The sequence below is a fragment of the Anguilla anguilla genome, chromosome 7 (assembly GCF_013347855.1).
Source record: "Anguilla anguilla isolate fAngAng1 chromosome 7, fAngAng1.pri, whole genome shotgun sequence".
NCBI classification, from domain to species: Eukaryota; Metazoa; Chordata; class Actinopteri; order Anguilliformes; family Anguillidae; genus Anguilla; species Anguilla anguilla.
In genome coordinates, this window is record NC_049207.1 from 1,315,238 (window position 1) to 1,327,234 (window position 11,997).

The window sequence follows — 11,997 nt, forward strand, 5'->3', positions numbered from 1 at the left end:
GTAAGTTATTAATTGTGCTCTGTACACCATTAGTTAATGTAAGATTTATCATTTACTCTTATTGAAATGGAAAGCCATTAGTTAAGGTATTGTTACTAGTAATGGTTAGTTTAGCTCATGCGCCGTTAGTGCAGTTATAAATCATTCAGTCATTAGCTGCAAAATGACTTCCTTTACCCTCAGAATTTGTTAGCTGTCAATTATGGAACTATAAGCCAATTAATTAGTTCACCTGTAAATGATTAGTTCATGTTAACTACAAGATCAGTTATTGTCACTTCATGTATGTTATACTCGGGATGACTAAGCAACAAAACTACTAAAATAATAACAATGTATTTTAATTTTTTTTACTGCATTGTCCTTTATCCAGACTTGGTGAAAAAACCTCTCATTTCTTATAAAACTGCACAGGCCTCTTCAAATGCAAATGAGTGTCAGGGAGAAAAACCTGATAACTAAAAGTATGAAAAATAGCAGGATATCATAGATATACAAAACCAGGTACAGTACCTGAGATTTGCTGAAAAATGCATTGTGTGTGCATGTTATATACCGACAGGAAAACCCATAGTGCATTTATCCATTTTCCAACACATGAATGTTAGACTTTTATTTCACTGAAAATATCACTCTGTTGCTCTTTTAGGTTATGAGATGAAGCTCAGAAATACAATCCAGCAGCATTGTATTTCTGAGTCAACGTGGCAGTGATGGTGTGGGGCACAGGGAGATTATTTGCATGGTGAGTAGCTCGTTTGCATAGGCAGCACACGCTCCAGTGAGCAGCTGCAGTTTATAGCGCTGAGGAGTCAGAGAAGTGAGACTGACAGCTGTCTCTCATCACAGCCCAGCACACAGCAGCCATGACCTTCATCACCACCATCATCATCAGCGCTCTCGCCTTCTGCGCTCACCGTAAGAGACCATCGACCCATAAAACCTTAAAACTAAAATACTCTGTCTGAATGTATCTATGCTGAAAGAGCAGTTTGTAAAAACAATAAAACCTGAATATTCAGTCTTATAATTAAGCTCAAGCCAATGAAGAATCTTATTATCTGAGTCTGTGTTTTATCTATTCTCTTCTTGTTTGTTCTCTTTAGGTTCTCTGGGGCAGATCACTGTGACTCAAACTCCTGCAGTGAAATCTGCAGTTCCAGGAGACAGAGTCACTCTGAACTGTAAAACCAGCACCTCCAGTAATCTAGGTAGTGATGTGTACTGGTACCAACAGAAGGCTGGAGAAGCTCCCAAACTCTTGGTGAAAAAAATAAGCAGCCGAGAATCTGGGATCTCAGACAGATTCAGCGGCAGTGGGTCTGGAACTGACTTCACTCTGACCATCAGTGAAGCTCGGCCTGAGGACGCTGGAGTGTATTATTGTTTCGCCAACTTTGTTCTTCCAAATTTCACACAGTGATACAGAGCTGTACAAAAACCTCCCTCAGCAAGAGGATGCAGTGACTGCACTGCTACACTGGGAGCCACCAAACACACTGAAGAGGATCCTGTAACAGAGAGAGATTTAACCCTGTTACACCTGTAATACAGAGATTTAACCCTGTTACACCTGTAACAGACAGAGATTTAACCCTCTTACACCTGTAACAGACAGAGATTTAACCCTGTTACACCTGTAACACAGAGATTTAACCCTGTTACACCTATAACACAGAGATTTAACCCTGTTACACCTGTAACAGACAGAGATTTAACCCTGTTACACCTGTAACAGACAGAGATTTAACCCTGTTACACCTGTAACACAGAGATTTAACCCTGTTACGCCTGTAACACAGAGATTTAACCCTGTTACACCTGTAACAGACAGAGATTTAACCCTGTTACACCTGTAACAAACAGAGATTTAACCATCTTACACCTGTAACACAGAGATTGAACACTCTTACACCTGTAACACAGAGATTTAGCCCTCTTACACATTTAACAAACAGAGATTTAACCATGTTGCACCTGTAAAACAGGGAGATCTAACTCTGTAAATCAGAGAGATTAACGTTATAATACCTGTTAAACAGAGACACAACTTTGTACTACCTGTAACACAAAGATCCTTTTACACATGTAACTCAGGGTTATTTAGAGACAGACAGACAGACATATAGACAGACAGACAGACAGACAGACAGACAGACGAGTGTCTGCACTGTGAGAGTAGAGGGTTAGACTCTCAGGCAGGTTTTTGTACGGCCAGTAGATCAGACTGAATCACTGTGTCTCATCTTTGGTGGCGGCAGTAAACTTGATGTTGGAAGTAAGTTCCCTCTTTCTTTATGATCATTCCTAAAATTTAATTTTAAAACGTAATGATAATTATTTATTTGCTTCATCACAATTTAGAATTTTTCCAATGCGATTTTTTTGTCCCATAATACCTGTGTAAATGCACTATAACTACAGTGATAAATGTATTTACAATGAACGTACACAATATTACAGCACACTTACAAGTACAAAAGCAGCTTCTGACTGTATTTCAAGAGTTGTTTATAAAGATGGTCACAATATTGAGCTGCAATTTTAAATGACATTCAGTCAGAAAATTCAGTCTCCTCCCCAGAAAGCATAAATTTAAATGCCGAAATAACAGTTTTTATAGTTTTATTTAAGAAGCACTATTAATAATATATATGTAAACTGTAATTACATTACCTGTAAATTACATTCTCTGAGTAATTAAAGTGTAATTACACAGGTATCAGGACCTCATCATATAAAAAATATGATTGTTTTTCAACCTGTGTATAAATCTGTTATGTTTAGAAGTACATTTACAACATAAGGATGAACAGGCTGAATAACAATCTTTCTAATTTATTCTGAATAATAGCACAGATCTGGCAGCTAGATGTAAAGAGCGGGTCTTTGGTTATTTCTGATATTCATTGTTTTTCTATTTGTCTGTAAACTGGCATTCAAGAACCTGAAAGAACTGCAGTCTGACTGCTTCGGGGAAACAGCCTGATCATGATAACTTTAGTTTATGATATTATTACCAGAAGAAAATATGTAACTGCTGATAATTCAATATTAAGGCTTTCCAAGTATTAGAAGTTGGACAGCACTGTACAAAAATATCAGATTATGATATAAACACACTTTTTCTGTTGTTAATGAAAAGTGTGATTGGCATGTTGCTCAATGGAAATGTCCTCATTTTATCACAGATTTCCTCCTCATTTCTGCTTGTTAAAGTTGTTTTAGTCATGGCATTTATTTTCGGGCAATATTTACCAGGAACTCTTTTATCTGAAAGCTTTTATAAATAGTGTATCGTTAGTTTACATTGACTATGATGGTATAATCATTTCACCAGTTTTTTCATGAATACATTACTACTTGAAAACATCAAAAGTTATAAAATAAATGATCTACTTATAAAATAAAATAAATTCAACTGTTAGTTAAGACATAATTACATTTCTTTACTTTATTACTGAATGCAAATTTTACAATGCTTCTGTAAATCCAGTTCATACACTTTAAGGTGAAAAACATGCCCAACTGAAGTGTGCTGTGATTGGCTACTTCACGTGTCCATCACTATGACTGTGCAGAGTGTGCATGCATTCAGCAGATGAGTTACTAAACATGTGCAGAGAAGAGTAGAGTATAATAGAATATAATAGAATAAAGTAGATTAAAGTAGAGTAGATTATAGGGAGTTGATTATAGGGAGTTGATGGGAAGAGTTGATGAGCTGTGTCTGTTTCCGCTGAATTTGTCTCAGTGTGTCTCTACAATGACTCTGAGTCCAGCCCAGATCCTGTACTGATGGAGGCACTGCTTTAACCCCGCCCCCTCTCTCTAACCCTTCCCCTCTCTGTTTCTCTTCCCAGGAGACACGCGCCCCACCCTGACGGTCCTGCGCCCCGCCAGCGCGGAACTGTCCAGTGGGGGAGGGGTGACGGTGGTGTGCCTGGCCAGCGGGGGCTTCCCCTCGAGCTGGGCGCTGGGCTGGAGGGTGGGGGGCAGCAGCAGGGGGGTGGGGGTGAGCGGGGGCACGGGGGTCCTGCAGCCGGACGGCCTGTACAGCTTCAGCAGCGTCCTCACCCTCTCTGCGGCCGAGTGGGAGAAGGGCGACGCCCTCACCTGTGAGGCCACCCTGTCCGGCCACGCCCCCGTCACCCAGACGCTGAGGAGAGAAGAGTGCTGAGAGTGAAGCCTGAGGAGGGGCTACTGCAGCCTGCCTCGCCCTGCCCCACCCCGCCATGCCCCGCCCTACCTCGCCCTGCCATACCCTGCCCTGACCCACCCCGCCATGCCCCGCCCTGCCCTGCCCCACCCTGCCATGCCCCGCCCTGCCTCGCCCTGCCCCGCCCTGCCACGCCCTAAAGCACCCTGCATTACCCCATCCTGCCCAACCAGGCACCTCCCTGCCCTGCCCCACCCCACCCTATCCCTGCCATGCCCTGCCCCTCCCTGCCCCGCCCTGCCATACTCCAATTTTTATTCTGTTTATACCAGCATTGCTGTCTTTCACTCCAGCAGACCTGCTTATTGTTGTTTATCTCTTTAATAAAGACTCATAACGATCATAACTGCTGTGCTCTTTATTAAAGCAGTTCTTGACTGTAACGCCTTCTCATCTGTGGTACCACATCTCAGACGTTAGCCCATAACCTCCATTAGATATCAGCCGGTTGGGTGCTGATAAATCATAACTGATGCTGGAATATGAAAGCAGGTTTGAATGATGAAAGTTCAGTAACTCCCTCCTCATTTCGAGAGCTAATTCTCCAGCACCAGCACTACTATTATGGTTTGTGTTGTTATAGTTGTGTAGCTAAGTGAATGAGTAGTGAAAGAATGTAACAGTGATACACAACTCCATGGCCTGCAGGCTGTAGCTCCTGTGGGTGTTTTCTGCTGCCATACTCTACACCACCTGATTTCCCTGATTATTAGAGCAGAGTCCATGGTCAGAGTAAAAACCCTGGGGTCTGCAGGGCCTGGAGTTCAACAGCCCTGGTGTGTAACAAACAGGCTGCTAGTCATCTCAAATCTCCTCCTAGCAGCAGAATCACACACTCCACCTTCTAGAGGAAACTAGAATCACACATTTCACCTTCCAGAGGAAACTAGAATCACACACTCCACCTTCTAGAGGAAACTAGAATTACACACTTCACCTTCTAGAGGAAACTAGAATTACATACTCCACCTTCCAGAATCACACACTTTCACCTTCCAGAGAAACCAGGAGAGACTCTACGCATCCTTCTTTAGCGGATCTCATAGAAATTAAGATTATTAAAGAGCATATAAATAAATATTACTCTTCAACTCAACACAGTTTGCAGGGCCACACTAAGCATCTGATTCTTACCAATACACTTCACTCCCTTGGCTCCCTTAACATTATATTGTACTGTATATTCAAGACAGCAATATTAATTGATCATTTTAATTTTAAAAATTATTTTATGTATTATACTATATAATCTGAATTTGGAACTACATATATTTAGTATAAATTTAACAAAAAGGAATTTCTGATTAAAAAAAACCATGTCTGTTTTGCACGTAGCGTCTTGTGTTTTATGATACGTATAGCTCATAGATAATTCTAATCTTTTCACATTTACGAGAAAATTATTTTTTTTGAGTTAATTACTATACCCATATTCCTTTAAATAGTTTTCAGCCATCTTCATGGAAAACTTTGTTTGAAATTATTATATTTTGGTGGTAAGTCTTATGGTTTTACATATTAATATTGTGATTGGCACTGTGAATATGGTACGGGTGAGGAATGAGGCAGGATTTGGATTGATTTCAGAACGTAGTGTTTGGATATGTTCAAGGGTTCATTTTTATTTTTGGATAGCTCAAATATTTTCACCTTTATTGAGGTAGCACACTAGCCTCATATATTTAGATATTGTGTAATAAATGCGGACAGCCACACTTCCTTGCCAATGTTTTACGGTATTCAGTTTACTGAAATGAAGTTCAGGTGCCTAAAGGGGAAGCCCATCACCCCGCCTCCTGCAGTAAGGTGCCCTGTGAGCTCTGTGCTCTGTGCACACCCCTGGGGCCCGAGGGAACATCTGGCTGAGGCTGCAGTCTATTCTGGGGGAGCTGCGGTCTCTCTTAGCCCCTGCATGCAAATACCCCTCACAGTTTCACAGCCCAAACGCCCCTGAGACAGCGCTGTGTGTCTGTACTGATCTGAGTAAGAGGAACACTCCTTTAGGAGTCTTCAGATAGCCTTTCATAGTATGTGCTTTACATGCAGATTCTATTGAATCTCAGCAGTTGCATCTTAATTATTCTTTATAATGTGTGTTTTGGGTGCAGGCTGCTTTTGTGCAGGAGAGCGTTGGTGTGTCTTTGTCCTTAAACTTCAGAGTCTGTGATGTGTGTGTTGCATCGTTCCAATAAACCTTAACATGTGTCTGTGTCTGTGTCTGTGTCCCACTCTCAGACTAACCCTAAAAAACCTTAAAAATGTTAAACCTTACCCTTACCCATCCCATTGGACTGCACCAGTCTCACAGGGTTGTGGAATACATGCACTTTTGCACAAACCCCATATCTTGCAAACACTAAAACTACAACAAGGACACATATGAGTGCACACAAAATATACCAGCCAAATACCAGAAACAAGTATCTTGCTTGCAATTAACATGGACAGCCAATACACCAATGTAAACAAAGTATATATAAAAAAGCAAATATATCATATTCTTACATTTATAATTTATGGCAATATTATTCTAAAAAAAAAGTAAAAAATAAGAATAAAAATTGTAACCCTAACCCTAATCCAAACCTTAACCATCTTAACCAACCTTCTGAGTGAACGTGGCAGTGATGGTGTGGGGCACAGGGAGATGGTTTGCATGGCAAGCAGCTCGTTACCACGGCGAGGAGCTCGTTACCATGGCAAGGAGCTCGTTACCATGGCGAGGAGCTCGTTACCATGGCGAGGAGCTTGTTTCCACGGCGAGGAGCTCGTTACCACGGCGAGGAGCTCGTTTCCACGGTGAGTAGCTCGTTTGCATAGGCAGCACACGCTCCAGTGAGCAGCTGCAGTTTATAGCGCTGAGGAGTCAGAGAAGTGAGACTGACAGCTGTCTCTCATCGCAGCCCAGCACACAGCAGCCATGACCTTCATCACCACCATCATCATCAGCGCTCTCGCCTTCTGCGCTCACCGTAAGAGACCATTGACCCATAAAACCCTAAAACTGAAAAACTCAGTCTGAATGTATCTATGCTGAAAGAGCAGTTTGTAAAAACAGTAAAACATGTTCAGTCTCATAATTAATCTCAAGCCTATGAAGAATTTTATTATCTGAGTTTGTGTTTTATCAATTCTCTTTCTTCTTGTTTGTTCTCTTAAGATTCTCTGGGGCAGAAAACTGTGACTCAAACTCCTGCAGTGAAATCTGCAGTTCCAGGAGACAGAGTCACTCTGAGCTGTAAAACCAGCACCTCTGATAATCTGGATGATGATGTGTACTGGTACCAACAGAAGGCTGGAGAAGCTCCCAAACTCTTGGTGAAAAAAATAAGCAGCCGAGAATCTGGGATCTCAGACAGATTCAGCGGCAGTGGGTCTGGAACTGACTTCACTCTGACCATCAGTGAAGCTCGGCCTGAGGACGCTGGAGTGTATTATTGTTTCGCCAACTTTGGGGGTGCAAATCTCACACAGTGATACAGAGCCGTACAAAAACCTCCCTCAGCAAGAGGATGCAGTGACTGCACTGCTACACTGGGAGCCACCAATCACACAGACAGAGATTTAACCCTGTTACACCTGTAACACAGAGATTTAACCCTGTTACACCTGTAACACAGAGAGTTAACCCTGTTACACCTGTAACACAGAGAGTTAACCCTGTTACACCTGTAACAGACAGAGATTTAACCCTGTTACACCTGTAACACAGAAATTTAACAATGTTACACCTGTAACACAGAGATTTAACCCTGTTACACCTTTAACACAGAGATTTAACCCTCTTACACCTGTAACATACAGAGATTTAACCCTATTACACCTGTAGCACAGGGAGATTTAAACCTGTTACACCTGTAGCATGAAGATTTAACTGTGTTGCACCTGTAAAACAGGGAGATCTATATCTGTAAATCAGAGAGATTAACGTTATAATACCTGTTAAACAGAGACATAACTCTGTACTACCTGTAACACAAAGATGAATCCTTTTACTCGGGTAACACAGGATTATTTAGAGACAGACAGACAGACAGGCAGACAGACAGACAGACAGACATACAGACAGACAGACAGACAGACAGACAGACAGACAGGCAGGCAGGCAGGCAGACAGACAGACAGGCAGACAGACAGACAGACAGACAGACAGACAGACAGACGTGTGTCTGCACTGTGAGAGTAGAGGGTTAGACTCTCAGGAAGGTTTTTGTACGGCCAGTAGATCAGACTGAATCACTGTGTCTCATCTTCGGTGGCGGCAGTAAACTTGATGTTGGAAGTAAGTTCCCTCTTTCTTTATAATCATTCCTAAAATTTAATTTAAAAACGTAATGATAATTATTTATGAAAGTTTGACTATTTGACTATTTTCCTATTTCATATTTCGTAGTTTAGTAGTTTGCTTCATCACAATTTAGAATTTTTCCAATACGATTTTTTTTCTCCCATAATACCTGTGTAAATGCACTATAACTACAATGATAAATGTATTTACAATGAACGTACACAATATTACAGCACACTTACAAGTACAAAAGTCACTTCTGACTGTATTTCAAGAGTTGTTCTTGAAGATGGTCACAATATTAAGCTGCAAATTTAAATGACATTCAGTCAGAAAATTCAGTCTCCTTCTCCCCAGAAAGCATAAATTTAAATGCTGAAATAACCGTTTTTATGGTTTTATTTAAGAAGTATTACTAATAATATATATGTAAACTGTGATTACATTACCTGTAAATTACATTCTCTCAGTAGTTAAAGTGTAATTACACAGGTATGAGGACCTCCTTATATAAAATATGACTGTTTTTCTACCTGTGTATAAATCTGTTATGTTTAGAAGTACATGTGCAACATAAGGATAAACAGGCTGAATGAAAATCTTTCTAATTTGTTCTGAATAATAACACAGATCTGGCAGCTAGATGTAAAGAGCAGGTCTTTGGTTATTTCTGATATTCATTGTTTTTCAATTTTTCTGAAAACCGGCATTCAAGAACCTGACAGAACTGCAGTCTGACTGCTATGAGGAAGCAGCCTTATGATGAACTTTAGTTTATGATCATATTACCATAAGAAAATATATAACTGGTGATAATTCAACATTAAGGCTTTCCAAGTATTAGAAGTTAGACAGCACTGTGCAAAAATATCAGATTATGAAAATGCAGTAGTTGTTACATTTAATATGAATATATTTGATTATGCGTATAGAGCAGGAAGTGGTAGCAGCGAGCTTTGCTTTTGTTCGAAAGCTTCCATATCCTGTGTCTGAATTTGGCTTTTTAAAAACACACTTTTTCTGTTGTTAATGAAAAGTGTGATTGGCTTGCTGCTCAATGGAAATGTCCTCATTTTACCACAGATTTCCTCCTCATTTCTGCTTGTTAAAGTTGTTTTAGTCATGGCATTAATCTTCTGGCAATATTTACCAGGAACTCTTTTATCTGAAAGCTTTTCTAAATAGTGTATCATTAGTTCACATTGACTATAATGGTATAATCATTTCACCAGTTTTTTCATAAATACATTACTACTTGAAAACATCAAAAGTTATAAAATAAATGATATACTTATAAAATAAAATAAATTCAACTGTTAGTTAAGGCGTAATTAAATTTCTTCATTCCTGAATGCAAACTTTACAATGCTTCTGTAAATTCAGTTCACACACTTTAAGGTGAAAAACATGCCTGAACTGAAGTGAGATGTGCTGTGATTGGCTACTTCACGTGTCCATCACTATGACTGTGCAGAGTGTGTATGCATTCAGCAGATGAGTCATTGAACACATGCAGAGTAGAGTTGAGTAGAATAGAATATAATAGAATAAAGTATCTTAAAGTAGAGTAGAGTAGATTATAGGGAGTTGATGGGCAGAGTTGAATATGCTCTGTGTCTGTCTCCACTGAATTTGTCTCAGTGTGTCTCTACATTGACTCAGCTGAGTCCAGCCCAGATCCTGTACTGATGGAGGCACTGCTTAAACCCCGCCCCCTCTCTCTGACCCCTCCCCTCTCTGTTTCTCTTCCCAGGAGACACGCGCCCCACCCTGACGGTCCTGCGCCCCACCAGCGCGGAGCTGTCCAGTGGGGGAGGGGTGACGGTGGTGTGCCTGGCCAGCGGGGGCTTCCCCTCGGGCTGGGCGTTGGGCTGGAAGGTCGGGGGCAGCAGCAGGGGGGTGGGGGTGAGCGGGGGCGCGGGGGTCCTGCAGCGGGATGGCCTGTACAGCTTCAGCAGCGTCCTCACCCTCTCTGCAGCCGAGTGGGAGAGGGGCGACGCCCTCACCTGTGAGGCCACCCTGTCCGGCCACGCCCCCGTCACCCAGACGCTGAGGAGAGAAGAGTGCTGAGAGTGAAGCCTGAGGAGGGGCTACTGCAGCCTGCCCTGCCCCACCCTGCCCCGCCCTGCCCCGCCCTGCTCCACCCTAAAGCACCATGCCCCACCCTGCCTCGCCCTGCCCCACCCCGCCTGCCTCGCCCTGCCTCGCCCTGCCCCACCCCGCCCTGCCCCGCCCTATCCTGCCCCACCCCGCCCTGCCCCGCCCTATCCTGCCCCACCCTATCCCTGCCACGCCCTGCCCCGCCCCGCCCTGCCCTGCCCTGCCCTGCCATACTCCAATTTTATTTCTGTTTATACCAGCATTGCTGTCTTTCACTCCAGCAGACCTGCTTATTGTTGTTTATCTCTTTAATAAAGACTAATAAGAATCATAACTGCTGTGCTCTTTTATAAAACAGTTCTTGACTGTAACACCTCCTCATCTGTGGTAACACATCTCAGACGTTAGCCCATAACCTCCTCCAGCCGGTTACTGATAAATCATAACTGATGCTGGAATATGAAAGCTGGTTTAAATGATGAAATTTCAGTAACTCCCTCTTCACTTCGAGAGCTAATTCTCCAGCACCAGCACTACTATTATGGTTTGTGTTGTTATAGTTGTGTAGTGAAATGAGTAGTGAAAGAGTGTAACAGTGCTACACAACTCCATGGCCTGCAGGCTGTAGCTCCTGTGGGTGTTTTCTGCTGCCATACTCTACACCACCTGATTTCCCTGATTATTAGAGCAGAGTCCATGGTTAGAGTAAATACACTGGGGTCTGCAGGGCCTGGAGTTCAACAGCCCTGGTGTGTAACAAACAGGCTGCTAGTCCTCTCAAATCTCCTCCTAGCAGCAGAATCACACACGCCACCTTCTAGAGGAAACTAGAATTACACACTCCACCTTCTAGAGGAAACTAGAATCACACACTTCACCTTCTAGAGGAAACTAGAATCACACACTTCACCTTCTAGAGGAAACCAGAATCACACACTCCACCTTCTAGAGGAAACTAGAATCACACACTCCACCTTATAGAGGAAACCAGAATCACACACTCCACCTTCTAGAGGAAACTAGAATCACACACTCCACCTTATAGAGGAAACTAGAATCACACACTCCACCTTCTAGAGGAAACTAGAATCACACACTTCACCTTCCCAAGAAACCAGGAGAGACTCTACGCATCTTTCTTTAGCGGATCTCATAGAAATTAAGATTATTAAAGAGCATATAAAATAAATATTACTCTTCAACTCAACACAGTTTGCAGGGTCACACTAAGCATCTGATTCTTACCAATACACTTCACTCCCTTGGCTCCCTTAACATTATATTGTACTGTATATTCAAGTCAGCAATATTAATTGATAATTTTAATTTTAATAATTATTTTATGTATTATACTATATAATCTAAATTTAGAACTACATATATTTAGTAT

At 41.9% G+C, this 11,997-nt stretch overlaps 1 long non-coding RNA gene and 2 gene segments (V, D, J or C); 2 read left to right on the forward strand and 1 right to left on the reverse strand.

Moving 5' to 3' along the window:
* Positions 1–776: 776 nt before the first annotated feature.
* On the forward strand, positions 777–4,243 carry LOC118231633. The segment is given in 4 exon segments: positions 777–918; positions 1,107–1,410; positions 2,241–2,278; positions 3,864–4,243. Coding segments are annotated over 4 exon segments (711 nt in total).
* Positions 1,471–8,028, reverse strand: LOC118231634. 4 transcript variants are annotated; one of them, XR_004766109.1, is made up of 4 exons: positions 8,011–8,028; positions 7,799–7,920; positions 1,606–1,667; positions 1,471–1,511 (listed from the first exon to the last, which is right to left on the reverse strand). It is a non-coding gene; the product is annotated as an uncharacterized LOC118231634 (long non-coding RNA). The 4 variants fall into 4 exon arrangements; XR_004766107.1 differs by having other exon boundaries at positions 1,471–1,543; XR_004766106.1 differs by having other exon boundaries at positions 1,473–1,511; positions 1,544–1,667.
* LOC118231631 lies at positions 7,035–10,674 on the forward strand. The segment is given in 4 exon segments: positions 7,035–7,191; positions 7,380–7,683; positions 8,464–8,501; positions 10,261–10,674. Coding segments are annotated over 4 exon segments (711 nt in total).
* Positions 10,675–11,997: the final 1,323 nt, after the last annotated feature.